The sequence below is a fragment of the Ursus maritimus genome, unplaced genomic scaffold, assembly GCF_017311325.1.
Source record: "Ursus maritimus isolate PB19 unplaced genomic scaffold, ASM1731132v1 scaffold_34, whole genome shotgun sequence".
In the NCBI taxonomy this organism is placed as follows: Eukaryota; Metazoa; Chordata; class Mammalia; order Carnivora; family Ursidae; genus Ursus; species Ursus maritimus.
Window position 1 is genome coordinate 1,252,848 of NW_024426008.1, and position 26,897 is coordinate 1,279,744.

The following is a 26,897-nucleotide window of genomic DNA, read 5'->3' on the forward strand; positions in this document are numbered from 1 at the left end:
AGATGGTCAACAGACACATCAAAAGATGCTCAATATCACTCATCAGGGAAATACAAATCAAAACTATAATATCACCTCACACTTGTCAGAATAGCTAAAATCAGTAACACAAGAAATTAAATAAACAACATGTTATTGAACAACCAAAGGGTCAAAGAAGAAATTAAAAAAAAAATACTTTGAGACAAACAAAAATGGAAATAAGACATACCAAATATATAGGATGCAGAAAAGCAGTTCTGAGAGGGAATTTCACAGCGATCTATGCCTACCCTCCAAAATAAGAAAAACCTCAAATAAACAACCTAACTTTACACCTCGAAGAACTAGAAAGAAGAACAAATAAAGCCCAAAGTTAGAAGAAAGAAATAACAAAGATCAGAATGGAAATAAATAAAATAGAGACTAAAAAGACATAAAAAAAAAATCAGTAAAACTAGGAGCTGCTTCTTTGAAAATATAAAACTGATAAAACTTCAGCTAGACTCACCACAAAAATAGAGGGCTCAAATAAAATCAGAAATGGAAGAGATATTATAACTGATACCACACACATACAAAGAATCATAAGAGGGTACTATGAACAATTTTGTGCTAACAAATTGGAAAATCTAAAAGAAATGTATATTTTCTAAAAACTACAACCCTCCATGACTGAATAACAAAGAAACAGAGAATCTAAATAGACCAATTACTAGTAAGATAAATTACTACTGATTTTTTAATCAGTAATCAAAAACATCCCACAAACAAAAGTCCAGTGGTTCAGTGGTGAACATTCAAAGAAGAGTCAATACAAATCCTCCTCAAACTTTTCTAAAAAATAGGAGAGAATTCATTTTACAAGTCCATCATTATACCCTGATACCAAAGCCAAACAAGGACACCACAACAAAGGAGAATTAAAAGTCAACATCCTTGATGAACTTAGTTACAAAAATCCTCTGCAAAATATCAGCTAAGTGAATTCAGAAATACATCAAAAGGATCATACACCATGATCAAGTGGGTTTTATTCCAGGGATGCAAGGATGGGATGTTAATGTTGTTCAACATCTGCAAATCAATCATATGACACAGCACATTAACAAAATGAAGAACAGGGGCCTGGGTGGCTCAGTCGTTCAGGGTCTGCCTTCAGCTCAGGGCGTGATCCCAGCATTATGGGATGGAGCCCTGCATCAGGCTCCTCCACTGGGAGCCTGCTTCTTCCTCTCCCAGTCCCCCTGCTTGTGTTCCCTCTCTCTCGCTGGCTGTTACTCTCTCTGTCAAATAAATAAATAAAATCTTGAAGAAGAAGACGAAGAAGAAGAAGAAGAAGAAGAAGAAGAAGAAGAAGAAGAAGAAGAAGAAAGATCACATGATCATCTCAGTAGATGATCTCAACATCCATTTATGATAAAAACTCTCAACAAAGTATAGAGGGAAAGTACTTCAACACAATAAAGGCCATATAACAAGCCACAACTAATATTATACTCAATGGTGAAAGATGAAAACTTTTCTTCTAAGATCAAGAACAAGACAAGGATGCTCACTCTCACCACTTTTATTCAATATAGTATTGGAAGTCCTAGGCAGACCAATTACGAAGGAAGGAAGGAAGGAAGGAAGGAAGGAAGGAAGGAAGGAAGGAAGAAAGGAAGGAAGGAAGGAAGGGGGGAGGGAGGAAGGAAATCCAAATTAGAAAGTAAGAAGAAAAATGTCAGTGTTTGCATATGACATGATATTGCATATAGAGACACTAAAGACTCCACCAAAAAAAACCCTGTTAGAATAAACAAGTTTTGTATAGTTGCGGGAAACAAAATCAATATACAAAAATCTGTTGCTTTTCTATATACTAACAACAAACTATCAGAAACAGCAATGAAAAAAAATCTCATTTATAATTACATCAAAACGAGTAAAATATCTAGGGATAAATTTAACGAAAGAGGTAAAAGACCTGGACGCTGAAAACTACAAGCCATTGATAAACCACAGAAGGGGCACCTGGGTAGTTCAGTCAGTTGAGTGGCCAAATTGATTTTGGCTCAGGTCATGATCTTGGGGTCCTGGGACTGAGCCAGGCATTAGACACTGTGCTCAGCGAATTAAATAAATAAATCTTTCAAAAAAGAAACTAGAGAAGACACAAAAAAATGGAAAAATATTCCATGCTATGGATCAGAATAAATATTGTTGAAACGTACACACAAAGCAATCTACAGATTCAATTCAATCCCTATAAAATTCCAATGACATTTCTCACAGAATATAACAATCCTAAAATTTGTATAGAACCATAAAAGACCACGAATAGCCAAAGCAATCTTGAGAAAGAACAACAAAGCTGAATTATACTCCCTCACTTCAAACTGTTTTACAAAGCTATAGTAAACAAACAGTATGCTACTACATAACAAGAGACACATAGATCACTGGAACAAAATAAAATAACCCACACTTATATGGCCAATCAATTTATGACACAGGAGGCAAAAATATCCAATAAGAAAGGATAGTCATGTCAATGAATGGTGTTGGGTAAACTATACAGCTACAGCAAAAGAAAAAGAAATCTTATACAACACACAAAACATGAAATGGATTAAAGACTTGAATGTAAGACCCGAAACCATAAAACTCCTAGAATACATAGGCAATAAGCTCCTTGACTATGGTCTTGGTGATGATTTTTTTAATGTAACTCCAAGAGCAAAGGCAAAAAAAAAAAAAATTGGTTTATTTTGGATATTAACCGCTTATCATATATACGATTTGCAAATATTTTCTCCTATTTGGTTGGCTTTCTTTTCATTTTGTTGATGATATCCTTTGCTGTGCAGAAGGGATGACATCAAACTAGAAAGCTTCTGATAAGGGTTTAGTGTCCCAAATATTAATGAACACATACAATTCAATAGCCCAAAAAAAATGCAATTTTAAAAAGGACAGAGAATCTGGATAGACATTCTTCCAAAGAAGAAAACGAGATGGCCAACAGGCACATGAAAAATATCACTAATCATCAGGGAAATGCAAATCAAAACCGCAATGAGATATCACCTCACATCTGTTAGACTGCCTATTTTCAAAATGACAAGAAATAACAAGTGTTAGTCACAATTTTAAGAAAAAGAAACCCTTATGCACTATTGGTAGGAATTTAAATTAGTGCAGCCACCATGAAAAACAAAAAATTAAAAATAGAACTACCATACCAGGACTTTCACTTCTGGGTATTTACCTAAGGAAAACAAAAATACTAATTTTGAAAAGATTTATGTACCCCCATATTCACTGCAGCATTATTTACAATAGCCAAGATATGGGAACAACTTAAGTGTCCACTGATGGATGATATAGATGATGTGATATATATGTATATGAAAATATGTACACATATATATATATACCACACACACATACACACACACACACACACACACACACACACACACACACACGGAATATTATTCACCCATAAAAAAGAATGAAATTCTGCCATTTGTGATAACATAGATGGACCTTGATGGCATTACGGTAGGTGAAACAAGTCAGACCAAGAAAGAGAAATGTCATTTGATTTCACTTATATATGAAATCTACAAAATAAAACAAACCCAAAAAGTCAAGCTCATAGCTACAGAGAACAAGTTGATGGTTGCTAGGGCAGAAGTGTGGTATGTAACATGCATCCAGTTATAAAATAAATAATTCATGAAGATGTAATGTGCACCATGGTGACTATAGTTAATACTGTCGTGCATATTTTAAAGTTGTTAATACCATAGATCTTAAAAGTCCTCATTACAAGAAAAAAATTTTTTTTTCTAACTATGTATGGTGATAGATGTCAACTAGATTTATTTACTGTGGTGATCATTTTGCAATGTACGCAAATATCAAATCATTATGTTGCACACCTGAAATTAATATGTCATTAATACTTCAAAAAAGGCCTGAAAAAGCATGTAACTTTAACATATATAAAAACATGACCAGTTAGAACATAACATTTTAAAAATTCCATTTGTAACAGCAACCAAAAAGAAAGAATTCCTAGTTAAACAATGAACAAGAAACTAGCTCATATCTAGAAATTCTGAAGGGCAAGAAATAAGATTTAAGCAAATGATACAACCACTCTTGGATATGCAGTATTTACAGTGTAAAGATGTTTATTCTCCCTACACAAATCAATAAATTCAATGTAATACCAACTAAAATATCAACAGGTTTTTAGGAGAAAACTGAGAAATTTGAAGACAAACTAATCCCACCAAACATTAAAACATATTATAAGGCAAAAAAATTAAAACTGTTTAGCACCCTAAGAGAAAAGAACAAATAAATCAATATATACCAAGAAATTAGATATCCTAGAAGAAATGGATAGATTCCCAGAAAAATATAACCCAACAAGACTGAATCATGAAGAAAGAAAATCTGAACAAATTACTAGTAAAGAGATTGAATCAGGGGCGCCTTGATGGCTCAGTCAGTTAAGCATCTGCCTTCAGCTCAGGTCATGATCTCAGGGCCCTGGGATCAAGCCCCAAGTCGGGCTCTCTGCTCAGCGGGGAGTCTGCTTCTCCCACTCCCTCAACACCTCCCCCCAACTCATGCTTACTCTCTCTCTCTAATAAATAAAATCTTAAAAAAAAAAAAAAGAAGAAGAGAGAGTGACTCAAGAACCAAAACCTACCAGCACAGAAAAGTCCAGGACCAGATAGCATCACTAGTGAATTCTACCAAACACTTGAAGAGGTAATGTCAATCCTTTTCAATAATCCCAAACTCATTTTTCAAGGCCAATGTTATCCTGATACCAAAGACAAGGGCATCACAAGAAAAGAAAATTACAGGCCAATATCCCTGATTAATACAAACACAAAAATCCTCAACAAAATATTAAACAAACAGATTCAACAGTACATTAAAAAGACCATACGCCATGATCAAAGTAGGATTTATTTCTTAGATGCATTGATAGTTCAACATATGGAAATCAATAAATAACAGGTTGACAAAATGAAGGATAAAAATCATATCTCAAAAGACGCAAAAAAAAACCATTTGACAAAATTCAACATCCTTTTATGATAAAACCTCTCAACAAACTGGACATAGAGAATACAGACTTCAACATAATAAAGACCACGTATGACAAGTCCACAGTTAACATCACACTCAGTCAAAAGCTGACTACTTTTCCTCTAAGACAAGACAAAGACTCCTATTCTTACCCAGTTTATTCAACATAGGAGTGGAAGTCCTAGTCAGAGCAATTAGGCAAATAAAGAAATAAGAGACACTCAAATTGGAAAGGAAGAAGTAAAACTGTCTGTTTGCAGATAACATGACATTACCCAGAAAACCCTAAAGATGCCATAAACAAAAACAAAAATAAACCTCTTCAGAACTCAGTAAAATAAATTCAGTAAATATGCAGGACACAAAATCAATATACAAAAATCAGTTGTGTTTCTATACATTAGCAATGAATTATCAGAAAAAGAAATTAAGATAACAATGCAAAATAATGGCAGAGCAATTAATTAAAGGGGAAACAATTATGCCAATCACCTGCTTCAGAGAAGCAGCACTCCACTTCCCCTACATAAAGTACTGTGTATATTTTTCCAAAGCAGGAGAACTTCTTTAGAATTCACAGTGAGTGCTGGGGCTGAGGAAGTTTCTAAATTTCAAGGTTGAAGAAAAAGTCCTATACACTTTTTTTTTTTTTTTTAAGATTTTATTTATTTATTTGACAGACAGAGAGACAGCCAGCGAGAGAGGGAACACAAGCAGGGGGAGTGGGAGAGGAAGAAGCAAGCTCATAGCGGAGGAGACTGATGTGGGGCTCGATCCCAGCACTCTGGGATCACGCCCTGAGCCGAAGGCAGACGCTTAACCGCTGTGCCACCCAGGCGCCCCAAAGTCCTATACACTTTCAAACAAAAAGAAAATTTTCCGTCCAAGGAAAAAATCAGTTCAGTATTGGAACCTCATCTATAATATGGAGTGACAGAAGAAAATAAAATTATTTTGGTCAAGTTTAAGAGAAAATTTTTAACCTAGAACGTTCTATACACAGATAAACTATCAACCCAGTATGACAGCAATATAAAAGTACATAAAACTTTTGAAACAATTAATTGAAGTTGTTAAATAAGCAAAAAGTGTACAAACACAAGAAGAAATGAGAAAGCTGAAAGACATAGCAGGAAATTTTAATATATTTTTCTCAGAATCTAAATGCTCAAATAAACCAAAAACAAAACAAAACAGTATTAAGAATTTTAACAATACAATTAACAACCTTGGTTAAACAGATTTATTTAGAACTATGTGGCCATAATAACGAAGAATGCACAAAATATTTGCAAACATTTTTAAATAACTGAGACTATGTAACACCACAGCATTAAAAACACCTGACCATGGATTTAACCACAAAGAAAAAAAAAAAATCAAGCCAATATTATCTGACCAACAAAAGTAGAAATCAACAACAAAGACTAAATACTCCCATCATTCTCCATCACCCAATAATATCTATTCACCTGGAAATTTTAAACTTCACTTTAAATAGTACTTGAGTAAAAGAGAAAAACTATAGAGTCACAGAAAATTTAGAAAAGAATAATGAAAAGACAACCTTGTGAAAACTATGAACTGCAGCCAAATTGTACTCAAAAAAATATATACAACTTAGATGAAATTTATTAGAATATAAGAGAGATTAGAAATCAATACTTAAGAATTGAACTGAAGGAGATAGAAAAATAGCAGTGTATACCATAGCAAGGAATTACACACATATATATATATACATATGTGCCTATAAAAATACATAAATGCAAATATATTATAAATATATATTATATATTAATATCTTTACATAAAGTATTACTTTTCCCTGCTTTTTTCCTCTGCCCTGTTAATTATCAGAATTGACAAGATATTAATAAATTCTGCACTGACATTTAGAATCAAGTAACAACTGAAAACAGGACTACAAACAGTACTTGAACTCTAGAAGATTTAAAGACACAGTAAGAATATGCTTTAAAGGGGAGGGGAGGGAAAGATAAAACAAGACAAAATCAGAGAGGAGACAAACCATAAGAGACTCTTAATCATAGGAAACAAACTGAGGGTTGCTGGGAAGGAGTGGGGTGGGGTACAGGGTAACTGGGTAACGGACATTAAGGAGGGCACGTGATGTAATGAGCCCTAGGTATTACATAAGACTGATGAATCACTGAACTCTACCTCTGAAACTAATAATATACTATATGTTAGTTGAATTTCAAAAAAAATAATAAATTAAAAATAAAATAAAATGGCTCAGGTTAAAAAAAAAAGAGTATGCTTTAAAAAAAAGAAAATTATAATACTTCCTTAGGATCAAATCAAATTTGACACAGGATGTATTTATAATATTAAAAATAAGAAAAATTTTAAAGTAATAATAATACCATAAGCCAATACTTCTCAAAATTTTGTACTAAAATTCCCCAATGATAGACAATAGTAAATTGGCCTCAGCAAACTTGTGTATAAGACTCTATTATAGATGAGACTGTTTAAAACTTGACTTGTAGAAAGTGATTGCTTACATAATAAAATAAAGATGTCATAAAATCACTTCATCTTTATTTCTATCCAGTTTACTGAGAATATAAAAATCAGACACAAAAGTGTACTTTTTCTTGCATTTCATTATTTTATTAGAAATCTCTTATTTTTTATGAATCATATATGAGATATTTATAAACATGTATTTACAAAGGAGAAAGCTGAAATATAGATAAGAATAGCATTTATTGTCACAAGGGCAGAGACAAAGACACGCCTGGACCTCAGTCTTTCTAATTCCAACTTCAACGGTCCTTGTGTAGGAAGAATTTGTTTCAGATTTTCAGGATGTAATTAGTCTGCTAAACAACTTTATCAATGACATACCTTTGTTATCAATATCTATAACTGTCTCCCTTTCATTATCACATAAATAAAACACAATATAATGGACTTTAACTTTACATACACATTTATGGACATTTAACAAATTAACGAAAGTAAATCATATAAATCCAGCCAAGAAAAAGACTGAAAACCTCCAAAAAATTTAAGCTAAAATTGTATTTTGCCATTTTGAGAGTCAGTCATACTTAATTTGAGGATGAAACTGATAATCTTTCAAGAATTAGGTATATAAAACAAATATTTTAATAACGTCTTTAACTTAAAATGTTTTGAATTTATACTATAATGTGTGCTGTTTACAAGTTTCTATATACTTTTCCAATACCAGCTTCATGAGCTGTATGTTTTTAAACATCTTACTTTTTTTGCTATAGAACAAGGGGGCTCCTTTTTCATACTTCTTAGTAAAAACTCCGGCATGTTGTTTTCAATATCTTCACGAGTTCCCTTTTTATGCAAAACTGCAGCCAAAAATGAAATAACCTGGGAGGAAAAAAAAAAAAAAACCTTTTTAATTACTGTGTAAATGCTTCAAGATGGACAAAATGTTATGGCTTACATGATTAACTACTCAATTAGTGAAAATCTGAGTATGTACAAATAGATTTGTTACAGGGAAAAAAACATGAAATAGTAGTATTGGTTTTCTTTATATATATTAACAAACAAATGTACAGTACACATTACCCTTGAATACAGTAAAAAAGAATTTTCACATGGCTATCTCTTCCACGATAAGTTCTACCTACTCAATGAATTCCTTCTTGATCTCATTAGTTGGGACATTACCTTCTTGTTTGTCTCTCTCCATGGAAACTATCTCAGAATAAACTATATACGTTCTTTATTTCTTATATAAAATAAACCCCTTGGGTTTATTTGGCTCATAAAGTTGTGCACTTCTGTTTATCTAAAAATTATAGATGGAATGATACAATGCTATTTTAAGATAGACTAATTCATCAATATACACACCACTTGAAATAACAGCTATTCTCTAAATATCAAGTAAGAAATAAAGAGACATAATAAAGGAAATATAACCTCACATAATGAAGAGCAAGAAATATTTAATCAATTGGACTTTGGTTCAAATTTCAGTCTTAGTTGCTTGGCAGTTATGTAAACTTGGGCAAGTTAATCTCTTTGAATAACTGTAAAAATACATGAAAATAGCAAAAATAAATATTTGCAGTTATTTTAAAAATTGGGGGGAAAGTATTTGAGGTATCCATATGGGGGAAAAGAATCATTACTTTAGAAAAATGAATCATATAAATATTAAAACCTAAAGAAAAAATATGAGATTAGAAAAACTCAAAAAAATAATGTTTTTTAAAATGAGAATGGTTACCTACCATCTCAATCCCAAATGACAAAGAAAAAAGAATAGTGTAAGAGAAGTATTTGATGAGATAAAAGCTGAAAACTTCTAAAACCTGATTAAAAAAAAACAATAACAAGCCATATATTCCAGATCTGCTAAGAACATCAAACCAATAAATAAGTAAATAAATAAGTTATCAATTCACAAGTAGGTGTTTTGTAGAAAAACTGCTCAAAACTTGAGACCAAAAATATATATTTTATGTATACATACATACATATATATGTGTATACATACATTATACACCTTAAAAGCACAAAGAAAACACAATAGACTACCTATCAAAAAGCAATAAGTAGACAAATAGCTGATCTTGCAGCAAAAACAATGCAAGACACTATATGATAGACTGATATTTTCAAAACGGTAAAGGAAATAAAAGCAACCTAGTTTTATAGCCAGTAAAGATATTATTCAAGAATAAAGATGAAGGTATTTTTCAGACAAACAAAAACTGAACAAATTCCTCATCAAAAGAGCCACAGTAAAGGAAATAATCAATGGATGTTTTCAGGCACAAGGAAAATTATCTGATGTAGATGCTCAGTGAAGCAGGAAAAACTTAAGAGCAACAAAAATGGTAAACATATAGAAAATATAAATATTAACATTATTCAACAAAACTAAAATGTCTTCTTGAAATTAAATAAAAGCATTAAAAGATATGACAACACATGTATTTGAGTCTGAAAGTGTAGTTACAACATTCTGATGTCCTTACGCTGTTCAGGGGGAAATAAAAGTTCTAATTTATATTAGATTTTTTGTTAAGTCAAGAATGTCTCTTATAATCTCTGGGGTAACCACTAGAAGGAAAATACATCAATGTGTAAGTAGTAACCTACTTATAAGAGAAAATAATATGAAATAATCTATCCAAAAGGAGGCAAAAAAGAAGATTAAAATAAACGTAGGTGACATACAAAAAATAAAAAGCAATAATAAAATAGTAGGTTTAAATCCAAATATATTAGAAACCACATTTCATGGAGGGGACTAAACGTTACAATTAAAAGACAAAGATCGTCAGTCCATAGAATATATATGCCATTTACACATGCAAAAAAAAAAAATTTAAAACAAGGAATAGAAAAAGTTGTTAAGTGGGGCGCCTGGGTGGCACAGCGGTTAAGCGTCTGCCTTCGGCTCAGGGCGTGATCCCGGCGTTCTGGGATCGAGCCCCACATCAGGCTCCTCCGCTATGAGCCTGCTTCTTCCTCCCCCACTCCCCCTGCTTGTGTTCCCTCTCTCACTGGCTGTCTCTATCTCTGTCGAATAAATAAATAAAATCTTTAAAAAAAAAAAAAAAAGAAAAAGAAAAAGTTGTTAAGTAAAAAAATGAAAAGAACTTGTGAACAAAAACCAAAAGAAAATTGATATAGCTCTATTAATAGACTCTACGGCAAAAACATTGCTAAATTAAAAAGATACACTTCATGCTTGATACTGATTAAAAAATTAATTCACGTGGAAGTTATAACTAGTGTAAATTAAACAAAGAAAAAAAGTTTACTGAAACAAAAGTAGACAAATCTATAGCATAATGGTAAGATTTTGAAATAACTCAGCAAGAAAAAATAAAATAATCCATAAAGAAAGAGAATATTTGAATAACGTGGTTAGCAAACATGACCTAATGAACATCTGATCAAACACTGTACACTACTGCAAAACATAGTTTCATTTAAAGTACACATGAGGGGTACCTGGGTGGCTCAGTCAATTAAGTGTCTGCCTTCAGCTTGGGTCATGATCTCAGGATCCTGGTATTGAGCTCTGTGTAGGGCTCCCTGCTCAGTGGGGAGTCTGCTTCTCCCTCTCCCTCTGCCCCTATGCCCCCTCCCTGGTCGTGCTCTCTCTCTCTCTCTCTCTCACTCTCTCTCAAATAAAAAAAATCTTTTAAAAATTAATAAAGTATACATGAAATATTTACCAAAGGTCATGGAGCAAATCTCAATATGTTTCAATAGAAATATTATAGAATATGTTCTTTGATGTGAGAAACTAGAAATAACAAAAGTTTAAGAAGAAAATCCACAAATATTTATAAAGTAAGAAATATACTTCAAAAAAGAAATATATTTGAAAGTATATTAGAATAAGGGGCACCTGGGTGGCTCAGTCAGTTAAGTATCTGCCTTTGGCTCAGGTCATGATCTCAAGGTCCTAACTGGTGTAAGGTGGTATCCCAATGTGGTTTTGTTTTGAATTTCCCTGATGGCTAATGATTTTGAACATTTTTTCATGTGTCTGTTAGCCATTTGTATGTCTTCATTGGAAAAGTGTCTGTTCATATCTTCTGCCCATTTTATGATTTATTTGTTTCTTGTGTATTGAGTTTGAGTTCTTTGTAGATCTTGGATACCAGTCTTTTATCTGTAGTGTTATTTGCAAATATCTTCTCCTATTCCGTGGACTGCCTCTTAGTTTTTTTGACCATTTCCTTGGCTGTGCAGAAGCTTTTTATCTTGATGAAGTCCCACAAGTTCATTTTTTCCTTTGCTTCTTTTGCTTTTGGAGATGTGTCATGAAAAAGGTTGCTGTGGCCAATGTCAAAGAGGTTGCTGCCTATGTTCTCCTCCAGGATTTTGATGGATTCCTGTCTCACATCGAGGTCTTTCATCCATTTGGAGTTTATCTTTGCGTATGGTGTGAGAGAGTGGTCAAGTTTCATTCTTTTGCATGTAGCTGTCCAATTTTCCCAGCACCATTTATTGAAGAGACTGTCTTTTTTCCTGTTTGTCAGGATGTTTTTTCCTGCTTTATCAAAGATTAGTTGCCCAAAGAGCCGAGGGTCCATTTCTGGGTTCTCTATTCTGTTCCATTGGTCTATGTGTCTGTTTTTGTGCCAGTACCATGCTGTCTTTGTGATCACAGCTTTGTAGTATAGCTTGAAATCTGGCAACGTGATGCCCCCAGCTTTGTTTTTCCTTTTCAACAATTCCTTGGCGATTCGGGGCCTTTTCTGGTTCCACAGAAATTTAAGGGCTGTTTGTTCCAGTTCTTTGAAAAATGTCATTAGTATTTTGATCGGGATCACACTGAAAGTGAAGATTGCTCTGGGTAGCATAGACATTATAACTATGTTAATTCTTCCAATCCAGAGCATGGAATATTTTTCCATCTTTTTCTGTCTTCTTCAATGTCTTTCAAGAGTGATTTGCAGTTTCTAGAATATAGATCCTTTATGTCTCTCGTTAAGTTAATTCCGAGATAATGTAAGATTTTTGGTGGTATTGTAAATGGAAAGAATTCCCTAATTTCTCTTTCTTCAGTCTCATTGTTCGTGTATAGAAATGCAACTGATTTCTGAGCATTGATTTTGTATCCCGTCACATTACTGAATTGCTCTATAACTTCTAGTAGTTTGGGGGTGGATTCTTTTGGGTTTTCCATATACAGTATTATGTCATCTGCGAAGAGAGACAGTTTGACTTCTTTGCCGATTTGGATACCTTTTATCCCTTTTTGTTGTCTGATTGCTGTTGCAAGGACTTCTAGTACTCTGTTGAATAAAAATGGCGAGAGTGGGCATCCTTGTCGTGTTCCTGATCTTAAGGAAAAGGCTTCCAGCTTTTCCTCATTGAGAATGATATTCGCTGCAGGCTTTTCATAGATGCTTTTTATGAAATTGAGGAATGTACCCTCTAACCCTACACTCTGAAGGGTTTTAATCAGGAAAGGATGCTGTATTTTGTCAAATGCTTTTTCTGCATCAATTGAGAGGATAATATGGTTCTCGACTCTTTTCTTGTTGCTATGATCTATCACACTGATCAATTTGCGAATGTTGAACCACACTTGCATCCCAGGGAGGAATCCCACTTGGTCGTGATGGATTATCCTTTTAATGTACTGTTGGATCCTATTAGCTAGGATCTTGTTGAGAATTGTGGTGTCCATATTCATGAGGGATATCGGTCTGTAATTCTCCTTTTTGATGGGGTCTTTGCCTGGTTTGGGGATCAAGGCAATACCAGCCTCATAGAATGAGTTTGGTAGTTTTCCTTCTGTTTCTGTTTTTTGAAACAGCTTCAGGAGAATAGGTATTATTTCTTCTTTGAATATTTGGTAGAATTCCCCAGGGTATCCATCAGGCCCTGGAGTCTGGTATTTCAGGAGGTTTTTGATCACTGCTTCAATCTCTTCATAATTATTTGGTCTGTTTAAAAAAATCAATTTCTTCCTGTTTCAGTCTTGGTAGTTTATAGGTTTCCAGGAAGGCATCTGTTACTTCCAGGTTGTTTAATTTATTGGCATAAAGTTGTTGATAAAAGTTTCTAATGATCCTTCCTATTTCATTGGTGTTGGTTGTGACCTCTCCCTTTTCATTCATAATTTTATTAATTTGGGTCCTTTCTCTACTCTTTTGAATAAGCCTTGCCAATGGCTTATCGATCTTATTTATTCTTCCAAAGAACCAGCTTCTAGTTCTGTTGATCTGCTCTAGTGTGCTCCTGGTATCTAATTTATTGTTGTCTGCTCTAATCATGATCACCTGCTTTCTTGTGCATGGGTTAGGCCTGTTCTTCTGTTCCAGCTCCAGCTTGTTGAGGTGAGAATATAAAAACTGCATTTTAGATTTTTCTATTCTTTTGAGTGAGGCTTGGATCTCTATGTATTTTCCCCTTAGGACTGCGTTTGCAGTGTCCCATAAGTTTTGGACCGTTGTGTTTTCATTCTCGTTGGTCTCCATAAATTGTTTAAATTGATTTTTAATTTCCTGGTTTATCCAATCATTCTTGAGCAGGATGGTTCTTAGTTTCCAAGTGTCTGAGTTTCTTCCAAATTTTTCCTTGTGATTGAGCTCCAATTTCAAAGCATTGTGGTCTGAGGATATGCAGGGAATAATTTCAGTCTTTTGGTATTGGTTCAGACCTGTTTTGTGACCCAGTATATAGTCTATTCTGGAGAATGTTCCATGTGTATTCAAAAAGAATGAATATTCTGTTGTTCTGGCGTGTAGTGTTCTATATATATCTACGAGGTCCAACTTGTCTAGTATGGCATTCAAAGCTCTCATTTCTTTGTTGATTTTCTGCTTAGGTGATCTGTCTATTGCCGATAGTGGAGTGTTGAGGTCCCCTACTATTAACATATTTTTATGTATATGTCTCTTTATTCTGGTTAAGAGTTGGCTTGTGTATCTTGCTGCTCCCTTGTTGGGGGCATAGATATTTATAATTGTCATATCCACGTGTTGGATACATCCTTTAAGAATAATATAGTGTCCTTCTGTATCTCTAACTACAGTCTACAGTTTAAAATCTAATCTGTCTGATATGAGGATTGCTAACCCAGCTGTCTTTTGAGGTTCATTGGCATGAAAAATGGTTTTCCATCCCTTCACTTTCAGTCTGGATGTATCTTTAGGTTCAAGATGAGTCTCTTGTAGACAGCAAATGGATGGGTCATGTCTTTTTATCCAATCTGCAACTCTGTGGCAGATCATATGGTTTTTATGGGAGCATTTAGGCCATTTGCATTGAGAGTGATTATTGAGAGATATGTTTTTAATGATGTCATGTTACCTGTAAAGTCTTTGTTTCTATAGATTGTAAATTTCTGTTCTGTATCACTCTTGGGGCCTTTTTACTTTTATAGAACCCCCCTTAATATCTCCTGTAGGGCTGGTTTCGTGGCTCTGAAATTGGTCAGTGTCTGGCGATCCTGGAAGGTCCTTATCTCCCCACCAATTCTGAATGACAACCTTGCTGGATAAAGGATCCTTGGCTGCATGTTTTTCTCGGATAGAGCTTTAAAAATATCCTGCCAACCTTTCCTCTCATTCCAGGTCTGTGTAGACAGATCTGACGTAATTCAGATATTTTTGCCTCTGTACGTGAGAAATTTCTTTGCCCTGGCCACTTTCAATACCGTATCCTTGGATCTAACATTTGCGAATTGCACTATGACGTGATGTGTATAGGTTTGTCGTGGTTGACCTTGGGCGGGGTCCTCTCTGCCTTTTGGACACAAATGCTTGTTTCCTTTGCTAGATTAGGGAAGTTCTCAGCTACAATTGTTTCAAATATCTCTTCTAGACCTCTCTCTTTCTCCACCCCCTCGGGGATGCCGATGATTCTGACATTGGAACGTTTCATTGAGTCAGTAATCTCCCGTAACCTACATTCTTGAGATTGGATTTTTTTGAGCCAAGTTTATATTTTAGCTTTCTCTTCTACCTTTCCATCCTCCAATTCACTAATTTGTTCTTCTGTCTCATTTACCCTGGCCATCAGAGAATCTAGTTTTGACTGCATTTCATTCATAGCATTTTTAATTTCTGCCAGATTTGCTCTCATTTCTGCCCTTAGAGATTCTATATTCTCTTTAATATTTTCATTAATATTTGTTTCAAGTCTACACATTATCTTGACCATTGTTACTCTGAACTCCATTTCTAATAATTTGGTTATATCCATATCCATCAGTTCTGTGGCAGAGGCCACAGACTCATTATCTTTTCTTTGCTGGGGGGGATTTCTCCTTCCTGTCATTCTGATGAGGAGAGGTTGCGGGGTTGCCCAGAGCCCAAATTATTGACCAGGACCCAGGCAGTGTGCACTTGTTTTATAGGGACCTTAGGGATGTGGGCTTCTTGATTTTTCAGCCTGCCTTCTGGCAGAGGGGCCTGCTGCGCTGATATTCAGGCAACCCTGTTTGGGTAGAGTCTCCCTGTCCCCTGCGAGGAGGGATGGGGATTGGCACAATGTGAGCTGGTAATCCGGGCTTTTGTTCGATGGTGGCTTTCCCTGGCGGTTTTCTGTGGCTCTTCTGAGAGTCAGAGCAGCATTGGCTGAATCGTAGCCTCTGTCTCAGAACAGAGATCGCAGTCCGCTCTTCACCTAGCTCTCCTGGCCTCTTTAACTGTTTCTGTTGGTGCTGCTAAACCCTGCAGCATCCCAGGTTATGCACCCTACAGCCAGTGTCCCAGCCCTCACTACCAGGGCCCGCACGTCTCTGTCCTTTGTGATTCTAACACTGCCAGCCGACCCTGGTTCCTGTGCGCGCTCCCGAGCTCTCTGTTTCAGTGTGGTTCGCATGCACTCTGAGTGCCGGTTTTCAGTCTGGTTGTGCATGCTCCTGAACTCCCGGTATCAGTCCAGTTCCAGTGAGTGCTCTGGGGCTCCAGTTTTCAGTCAGGTCGCATGCGCGTGGTCCCAAGCTCCAGGTATCAGTTCGGTTCCCGTGAACGCTCGGAGTTCCGGTTGGCAGTCTGGTCGCACATGCATTCCCAGGCTCACGGTCTCAGTCTGCTCTCTCGCGGGTGCCGGTCTGCGAGTCTGGCCCGCTCCCCAGTGCAGGTGGCTACTGCTTCCCGGCGCCCGAGCATGGATGCTCCCCCCTGCCTTCCCTTTATCTTCCGATATCTGTGCACGGATTCACGCTCCCCGCTTTGTACCTCAATACTCAGCGCTGGAGATGTTCATTTGTAGAGATCCAGATGTATCTTCTTGCGTCTCAGGCTGATCCCATGGGTTTTCAGGATGGTCTGGTACATATCCAGCTTGACTCAGGGACCCAGCTGAAAAAGGGGACCCCTACTCCTCTGCCATCTTTTCCCTCCTCTCTATTTCTACTCTTTCATTTCTGATTTTGAGTCCTCTTTTTTTTTCTTTTTTTTCCCCTTTTTTTTATGAATCTGGCTAAAGGTTTATCAATTTTGTTGGTCTTTTCAAAGAACCAACTTCTAGCATCATTGATCTGTTCTATTGGTTTTTGTTTGTTTACTTACTATTTTGTTTATTTCTGCTACACAAGACACAGTTTAAATATTAAGACACAGATAGCTTGAAATAAAGGAACGCAAAAAAGCATACCTTGCAAACAGCAAGCTGTTTGAATATCAGAATGACTACCTTAATATCAGATAAAGTAGATTTCAAGTAGTATTACCAGAAATAGAGAGACATTTCATAAAAATAGCAGGGTCAATTCTTCATTGAAGACATAGTAATTATAAATAAAGATGTATGACCCAAATAACAGAATTTCAAAATACATGAAAGGAAATTGACAAAATTAAAGGGAGAAATAGACAAACCCCAATGACAGATTTTAACTTCCCTCTCTCAGTAATACTAAAAACAAAGAAAATCTGAGTATTATCAATTGACTTGATTTACTGATATTTACATTATATATTTATATATATTATAGATATATATTAGATATATAGGTAGATACAGATATATATAATATATATATTATATATTTATAGAACACTACAACCAACTGCAGAATGCATATTCTTTTCAAATGTACATATAGTATGTTCAAGAAAATGGGCCATAAAAAAAAAAACCTCAATACATTTTTTAAAATATTGAAATCTTCTAGAATGTATTCTCTAACCACTATGGAATTAGAAATCATTATTGATGAAATATCTAGGAAAAAATATTATTGGCAAATCAAGCACACTTGTAAATAACTCAAGAACCAAAGAAAAAAATCTCAAGAAAAATTATAAAATAATTTGAATTACATGAAAATGAAAATATAACATATCAAAATTTATGGAATACAGATAAAGCGAAGTTCAAACATAAAAACAGGGCATCAGAAGATAGGTATGAAATTAACGACCCAAGGTTCTACTTTAACAAGCTAGAAATTGAAGAGCGAAATACATCCAAAGTAAGCAGTAGGAAAATAACAGAAATAATTGCAGAAATCAATGAAACACCAACGAAACAACAAATTAACAAAGCTAAAAATTGGCTCTTTGCAAAGACCAACAAAATCAGTAAACCTCATTGGGCTATCAACAATAAAACAGAGGGGCACCTGAGTGGCTCAGCCGGTTATGAGTCTGCCTTGGGCTCAGGTCATAATCCCAGGTTCTGGGAATCAAAGCCACGCATAGGGCTCCCTGCTCAGCAGGGAGTCTGTTTCTCCCTCTCCCTCCGCCTCTGCGCCTCCCCTGACTCAGGCCCACATGCACTCTGTCTCTCTCAAATAACAAAATAAAATCTTTTAAAAAAACAGAATATAAAATATTCACTTTAAAAATGCAGAGGTATCACTCAAATCCTACAAACACTAAATGAGTGAAAGGAAAACCATGGAAATCTCTGTCAATCAATTTGACAATGTAGATGAAATGGATAAATTCCTTGAAACATACAATGTACCAAACGAATACAGCAAGAAGCAAAAAATCTTAATAGCTTCATATCTATTAAAGTAATTGAATCTATTATCAAAAACCTTCCCTAAAAGAAAATTCCAGGTCCAAAAGATGTCACTAGTAAATTCTATCAAATATTTAAGTATAAAATAACAGAAACTGTACCCAATTCTTTTAGAAAAAAGAGGAGGAGGAAACACTTCTCTATTTTATGAGGTCTGCATAACTTCAATACCAAAACCAGACAAACATAATATGAGAAAAATATAGACCAATATCCATAATAAAGGCAAAAATTCTTGAAATATTAACCAATTAAATCTAGCAAATATAAAAACAATACCTCATGATTAAATTGAGTTTATGTCAAAAATATAAAACTAGTTTAAGATTAAAGACCAATCAATATAAATCATATTGATTCATATAGAATGTCAACAGAGAAAAGGAGAAAAAATTATGATCTCAATGGATACAGAAAACATATTTGATAAAATTCAATACACAGTAACTACCAAAAAACCCTCAGAAATTAGGACTAGAAGGAAACATCCTACATCTGATAAAAGATAGTATGAAAATCCTACAGCTAACATACTTAATGTTAAAATATTGAATGCTTTCTCTCTAAGACAGGAATGAGATAAAGATGTCACTGTTTCTATTCAAAGTGTCCTGGAATCCTATCTAGCCAGTGAAATAAGGCAAGAAATAGAAATAAAAGACATAAAAAGTAAAGAAGTAAACTGTCTCTATTTGTGGATGACATACACTGTTTGCATAGAAAAGCCTAAGGCATCTACCAAACAACTACTAGAACTAGTAAGTGATGAATTTAGCACGGCGGCAGGATATGAGCTCAATATACAAAAATAAATTTGACTTTTATATACTAGCAGCAAAAAATTAGGATATTAAATTTAAAATTCCACTAACAATAGATAAAAAATATACAATTATATATAACAAAATATGTGTGAGGCCCACAGACACAACTATAAAGCCCTGCTGAGAGAAATTAAAGACTTAAATTAATGGAGCTATCATTCCATGTTAATTCTCCCCAAACTGTTTTATAAATTCAATATAATTGAACTCCATAATCCTAATAAAATCCTAAAAGATCTGTTCATGGAACTTGACAAACTGATTAAAACTTTACATCAAAATAAAAAGTGTTACGTAAAGATATACAAGGTACAGCAAGAAAGTAATAACACAAAATTGAGTATAAGGATAGTCAAATGGAACAAGACCATTCTCATCTTTTTGTTCTATACCATTGTTCAGTTTGACTATCCTTATACTCAGTTTTGTTAATTACTTACTTACATATAGACAAACAACTCAGTTTAAAGATGGGCAAAGGACTTGTATCTTAATCACTTTGGGGCACTATAACAAATTACCATAGACTGCATGGTTTAAACAACACTTACTTCTCACAGTTCTACAATCTAGTTCAAGATCAAAGCTTGGCAGATCTGTTATCTGGTGAAAGCTTACTTCCTGGTTTACAGATGGCTTGCAGTCTTCTTCTTGTAGCCTCAGATTACAGAGAGCAGAGAGAGAAAGCAAACTTTCTCCTATCTCTTGTTAACAATGTCACTAATCTCGTCACTAATCTCATCCCTAATCACTCCCAAAGACCCCATCTCCAAATAACACTATTCACATTGGGGATTAGAGTCTCAACACATGCAATTGGAGGGGGACACAAACACTCAGTCTACATACCAACTTGAATACATACTTCTCCAAAGAAGATAGATAGATAGATAGAGAGAGAGAGAGAGAGAGAGATGGCCAAAAAGCACATGGAAAGTTTTAACATCATAGGTCACTATAGAAATGCAAATCAAAACCCCAATGCACTAGAATGGCTACAATGAAGAAAGTAAAATAATACGTATTAACAAGGATGTGCAGAAACAGGAAACTTACACATTGCTGGTGGGAATATAAAATGGTATAGCCACTGCAGAAAATGTTATAGCAGCTCCTCAGAAGAATAAACATGGAAATACCATATGATCTAGTGATTCTACTACTAGGTATATAAACAACAGAAATGAGAGCTATGTCCACATAGCTTGCACATGATAGCAGCGTTTTTCATAACAGCCAAAAGGTAGAAACAATCCAAATGTCTACCAAAGGATAAACTGAAAACCAAATTGTGGTATTTACATACAGTAGAGTATTTCTAAGCCATAAAAGGAATGAAGTACTGATATATGGTACAACTTGGATAAGCCTTGAAAACATGATACTAAATGAATGAAAGAAGCCAGGCACAAATGGTCACAATTGTAATGATTCCTTTTACATGAAATATTCAGGAAAGGCAAATCCGTATAGATAAAAGGCCAATGGTTGTCAGGGAAATGAAGGTAATTATTTGTAGGGCGTTCTGTGCTAATGAAAAATTTTAAAACAGAGAGAGATGGGGTTGTGCAATATTGTGAATGCACTAAATGACTTGTATACTTCAAAATGGTTAATTTATGTTATGTGAACTTTGCCTCAATAAAAAAATCTAAAATATACCTTACATTTTTATGAGAGACATTTGTGCATTTAAGGTATAATCAGCATTATTTTAGTTCTTGAAAAAAGTTTTAAAAACCCCATGTAAAATGTCAAGTTAATACATATTAATAATTCAATAAACAGGAGTTGTTTTGTTAGGATCATTCCACTGAGGTAAGGAGACTTGCAGACAATCTTGTATATCACAATAAATAAAGTAGATTATTCAGTACATTATGTTATCTAAAAGATTATAAAATAATGATATATAAGAATGGTCAAAACTTGTGCTGAGTTTTAAAATATTCTAACAAAATCTGCATTCCTGACCCAAATTGTGTAATGCAGGAGTTTGGAGTTGGACCAACCAGTTTTATACTATGTGACCTCGGGCAATTTAAATAATGTATCAATAAACTTCAATTTTTTCAACAATAAATTGGGGGTAATAATGCCTAATTAACATGTATGCTTAACAGAAAATGTCTATCATAGAGCCTAACATGTAGGGATCATTAAACATAAACTATAACACATGATTACCTAATCCAACTTAAAACTCATTAATCCATTCAATAAAAATATATTCATTAACTAATACACGCCAGGTACTGTGCTAGGTGCTAGAAAAGTTTAGATGAAAGGCTTATTTGTATCCGCCAGCAGTTCGAAAGCCAGTTGATTTGGGGGTGGGGCACACTGGGAAAGGAGATGAGTTGAGGAAGCATGGCTGAAAAAAAAACTGATGAACAGAAAATAGTTATTAAATTCAGCAAGAGATTGATGTAAGCAAAATAGCTGATGGAGAACTCAGACTAAAGGAGGCAGAAAGAATGTTTCACAAATGACGGAGTGAAAGCATCGGACAGCAATGAAAAGTTGAGGCAACTGGGTATTGACTAGAACGGGACATGAGGAAACTCTACAGTGAGGGAAATGTTCTATATCTTATTAGAGTGGTGGATATATATATATAACTCATATATATATGAGCTAAATACGGATTTATAGATATAACTCATATATATATATATATATATGAGTTAAATATGCATAACTATACTTTCGATCCATGCATTTTACTGTTTATAATTAAAGACAGAATCACACACACAAACACACAGATACATATATTCTTTTGAATTACAGGCAAACTGGTCCTCAAAGGTTACTGAAAAGGCAGAAAAGATACCAATTAGATACTATATGACAATGTAAATGAGGCAATATAAATCTAATCCATTACTTTCCTCGTAATTCATCTATGGATTGTTTCATTATAAGAAAACTATATTCCTAATTATGATAATTCATAATTCAATCTGTTCATCTATCCAAGATGATGAAAATCTTAATTTTAACTGAATTAGTCAAATTCCATGAATTTGAGAATTCTATAAAATATTGGGGAATTTTAATAAAAATTTAGGATTTTGCATTCATTCCCAATTTTAATTCCTTAGTCCAATTAAAAAACTAAAAGTGAAAATAGATGAATTACTGGTATTTAACACACCATGGGAACAAATGTACACAAGGAAACTTCTGGAGTGATAGATATGTTCATTATCTTGATTGTGGTATGGTAGTGATCATTTCTTGGGTATATCTATCTATCTATGTATAAAACTTACCAAACCATACACTGTAAATTTATGCACTTTACTGTATATCAATTATATCTTTAAAAAGTACATACACAGGGGCGCCTGGGTGGCACAGCGGTTAAGCGTCTGCCTTGGGCTCAGGGCGTGATCCCGGCATTATGGGATCGAGCCCCACATCAGGCTCCTCCGCTGGGAGCCTGCTTCTTCCTCTCCCACTCCCCCTGCTTGTGTTCCCTCTCTCGCTGCCTGTCTCTATCTCTGTCAAATAAATAAATAAAATCTTAAAAAAAAAAAAAAGTACATACACAACATACAAACGTATAAATACACATACAACCAACAAGTCTGCTAAAACTAGTTACAAGTGACAAAGCCAAATTTTGTAAGAATATGGAGTAACCATAATTTCATACGTTGTCAGGAATGCAGAATGGTACAAATATTTTGGAAAAGGTTTGGCAATTTCTTATAAAACTAACCATACATTAGGTTATGACCAAGTAGTTCCATTCCTAATTATTTACTCAAGAAAACTGAATACACAAAAGATTGTTCAAGAGAGTTCTTACCAGTTTTATTCATAACAACTAAAAACTGGAAACAGCTCAGGTGTCCATCAGCTGGAGGATAAACAAAATGCAGCATGTAGACAACGGAATAACTACTCAGCAATAAAAAGGAGCAAACTACTTATGCAATCAATAACATAGATGAGACTCAAAATATTATGCTAAGTGAAAGAAGCTTTACACAGAATGCACATGTATGATCCTATTTATATGAAAAGGCAAAACTAATCTATGATATAAAAAAGCAGAACCGTGATTGTCTCTTGGGGGTGGTGGGAGGACCAGGAAGAAACAGAATGACCTCTTGTGGAGTGATGATAATGTTCTGTATCTTGAAAGGGTTTATTTGGCTTACAGAGATGTCAAAGCCCAGGGAATGGTGGGTATACTTAAGATTTGTGCATTTCGTTGTAAATTTTACTTCAAAATGAAAAAAAAAAGAATTGTAAATAAATACTGACTAGCTAATGACACATATGCTCAAGTGTTTGGGGTTAAGATATACTAATGTCTGCTACCTTAAAACCAACAAAACATAACTCGATGGATGGACAGATAAGTGATAAAGCCACATATAATGACATGTTAAAACAACCTAGGTGGTGGGTATATGGGTATTCATTGTACAATTCTTCCAACTCTTCTGTATGTTTGAAAAGTTTCATAATAAGATCTTGGGGAAAAATCAGTTTGTAAGACAGTAGTGACTCCATTTTTTGCACATTCATGTCTGTGTATTCATGGACCAGCATATATGAAATATAGGCATACATATGTTTATATATGTTTTATATTCAACTGCTCCCTCTCAGATAGATCCTTCCAATTCACTTAAAAAATACTCAAGTTCCTCCTGTCCCTAAATGATACAAACAAACAAAAAACTTCCTCAAAATTCCATCCTCCTTCAGCTACTCCTAGGTCACTTCTGTTCCTTTCGAAGCCACATTTCTTAAAGAGGTAAACATCCTTCCCATGTCTATGCATTCGCCTACTTCTTCTGGCTTGTGCCCCCCCAGATTCTAGCAAAATAGCTCTTTTTTTTTTTTTTTAAAGATTTTATGTATTTATTTAACAGAGATGGAGACAGCCAGCGAGAGAGGGAACACAAGCAGGGGGAGTGGGAGAGGAAGAAGCAGGCTCATAGTGGAGGAGCCTGATGTGGGGCTCGATCCCATAACGCCGGGATCACGCCCTGAGCCGAAGGCAGACGCTTAACCGCTGTGCCACCCAGGCGCCCCCCAGCAAAATAGCTCTTGTGCAAGATACCAATAATTTCCAATGTCACTAGATCAAATGCACATTTTAAAATCCTCATCCCTTGAAGAATGTAAAATATTAAACTGACATTTTTAAATTTGAAATGAGGGAAACAAACTTTATTTGGTATATAAACCAAGCTTTTTTAAAAAGAAAAGCTCAATTTCATATTATGGTCAAGTTAGAATGTGAGAAGGGGAAAACTTAAGGGATGTTATCACAAAAAAGGAAAAAAAAGAATGAGATTATACTACAGTCCAAATGATAAATGCCAGTGGTAATAAATGCCAACAGTAAATATTCATAGACCATTTCCACCTAATTCTACTGTATTTTGAAATTCTACTAAACTCATTAACCATTGTCCACATTTCTTCAACTGGTTTAGTCATTGTATTTATAGAAGCTCCACCTTAAATGGATCTCCCAACCTCCTATTTATGTAGAAATTATTCCCTGAGCTACAAGAATAATAACCAGAGATGTAGGTCTCCAAGGATCAGAAAAATCCAGCTAAGTATCAAAACTAGTATAGAAACTATGTCCTAATCTTCAGAAGATACGCCCTCAAGACTTTCAAAGCACATTCATAACACAATTGAAAGCCTTCCAGGGATTTCAGTGTGTCAGGCAATATAAAAATGTGCAGTAAAATCAGTTTAAAAATATACATCATAAAATAAAGGGAATTTCTTTATAACATGGAATTCAGAGATGAAAGCTAAATTTGAGCCTTAAACATGCATACGAATTTGAATTGTATTTAGTAGTTTTAATGGGAGGAGATGCCAAACTAGTTCCCAAAAAGGTCACTTTTTATAGCACCCTCATGTTTCTGATTTTGCAGATTAGCAGGCATTGGCTAGTCAAAGAAGTGTGGGAAAGGACATTCTAGCATGGGCAAACACAATAAAATTGTATGTAAGATAGTCATATTAGTTTCTTATAGTTATAGATATTTATTTTCCTCTAGTATTCATCTGTATATCTTGGTCACAGATGATAGTTTCCTAAAGGCTCCTTTCTTTATTCTTGCTACCTATTCTCCTGAGAAAGTAAATTTGTTTATTCCATAAGCAATTATTTAGCACCTTCAATGTGCAAGCCTAGAACTATGTGCATTGCCTGGGCTTAAAGAACAAAACAGTATGGCTACTGGTGATACACTATGCTTATTGAAGGACTTAGTTTCACTCTAGCTTTTTACATCAGAGCTTTATACACAATTGCATTATTAGACTATTTTTTTAAGATTTTATTTATTTATTTGAGAGAGAGAAAGTGAGAGAAATCACACACACACATGAGCAGGGGGAGGGGCAGAGAGAGAAGAAGAGGGAGAGAGAGAATCCGAAGCAGACTCAGCTGGGCGTGGAGCCTGATATGGGGCTCGATCTCACAACCTTGTGATCATGACCTGAGCTGATACAAGAGTATGGCCCTTAACCCACTGCACCACCCAGGCACCCCTAGACTATTTTTAAATGTTAAATTAGTTTTTCACTTACCTTTGAGTTCCACTAACAATGGCAGTGTCATGAAGAATAAAATAGCTTAAATTCAATTATAATGAAGGAAACACGGAAGGATTTAATCAGAAACTAGACAAACACTCCTGAAAATCCAGAGTGATTGTATAGTATAAAGTCTAGCTTCAGAACTCTAATCTTTTTAGATCACAAACCTTTGTGATAAGCAGCTTCTGACAGGGCTCCCAATAATCCCCACCTGTTGGTATCCACAGGCCTGTTTAATCTTCCCCCTTGACTAAGAGCTGAACCTAGCAACTTGCTTCTAAAGAAGCAAATATGGCAAAAGTGAAGGGCTGTCTCTTCTGTGATGAGGTTACAAAAGACCATGGGTTCTCTCTTACTTATGCTCTCTTGCCCTCTCACTTGCTCTCCCTGATGAAGCATGCTGCCATGTTAAAAGAAACTCTATTTAGAGGCCCATGTAGCAAGGAACCAAGGGAGCCCTTCACCAATAAATAGCTCATGAGAAACTGAGGCCTCAGTCTAACATCCCACAAGGAACTGAATCCCACCAACAACCATATGGCCTGGAAGGGAATCTGCCCTAGTCCAACCTTGATAGGACTGCTGCCTTGCAAGAGGTGGAGCCAGAGGACCCAGCTAATCTGTACCTGGATTCCTGACCCACAGAAACTGTAGTATGATAAATGCATACTGTTGTAAGCTGCTAAATTTTGAGGTAATTTGTTATGCAGCAATAAATAACCAACATACACTCCTTCTGAAGAAAACCATATAAGTATACAAATTCTTGCACACATTTTAGGGAAATAGGAAGCCTCTCTGAAGTCCACCAGTGGTATTCCTAGTGGTCCAGGGATCCCAGATTTAAAAACTTCTGATATGATAAACTCTACACAATATACACAAAAGGCCTGCAAGAAATCAATTTAA

The 26,897-nt window shown here is 35.0% G+C and overlaps 1 protein-coding gene across 3 annotated transcripts in view; it reads right to left on the reverse strand.

The window, feature by feature from the left end:
• The window catches only part of ERCC6L2 (ERCC excision repair 6 like 2), a 130,910-nt gene that overhangs the window by 97,795 nt on the left and 6,218 nt on the right, over positions 1-26,897 (reverse strand). For all 3 annotated transcript variants that reach the window (XM_040620146.1, XM_040620147.1, XM_008711803.2), the window contains exon 3: positions 8,341-8,463. In XM_040620146.1, the coding sequence (XP_040476080.1) occupies positions 8,341-8,463 (123 nt within the window). The remainder of the gene's footprint in view (positions 1-8,340; positions 8,464-26,897) is intronic.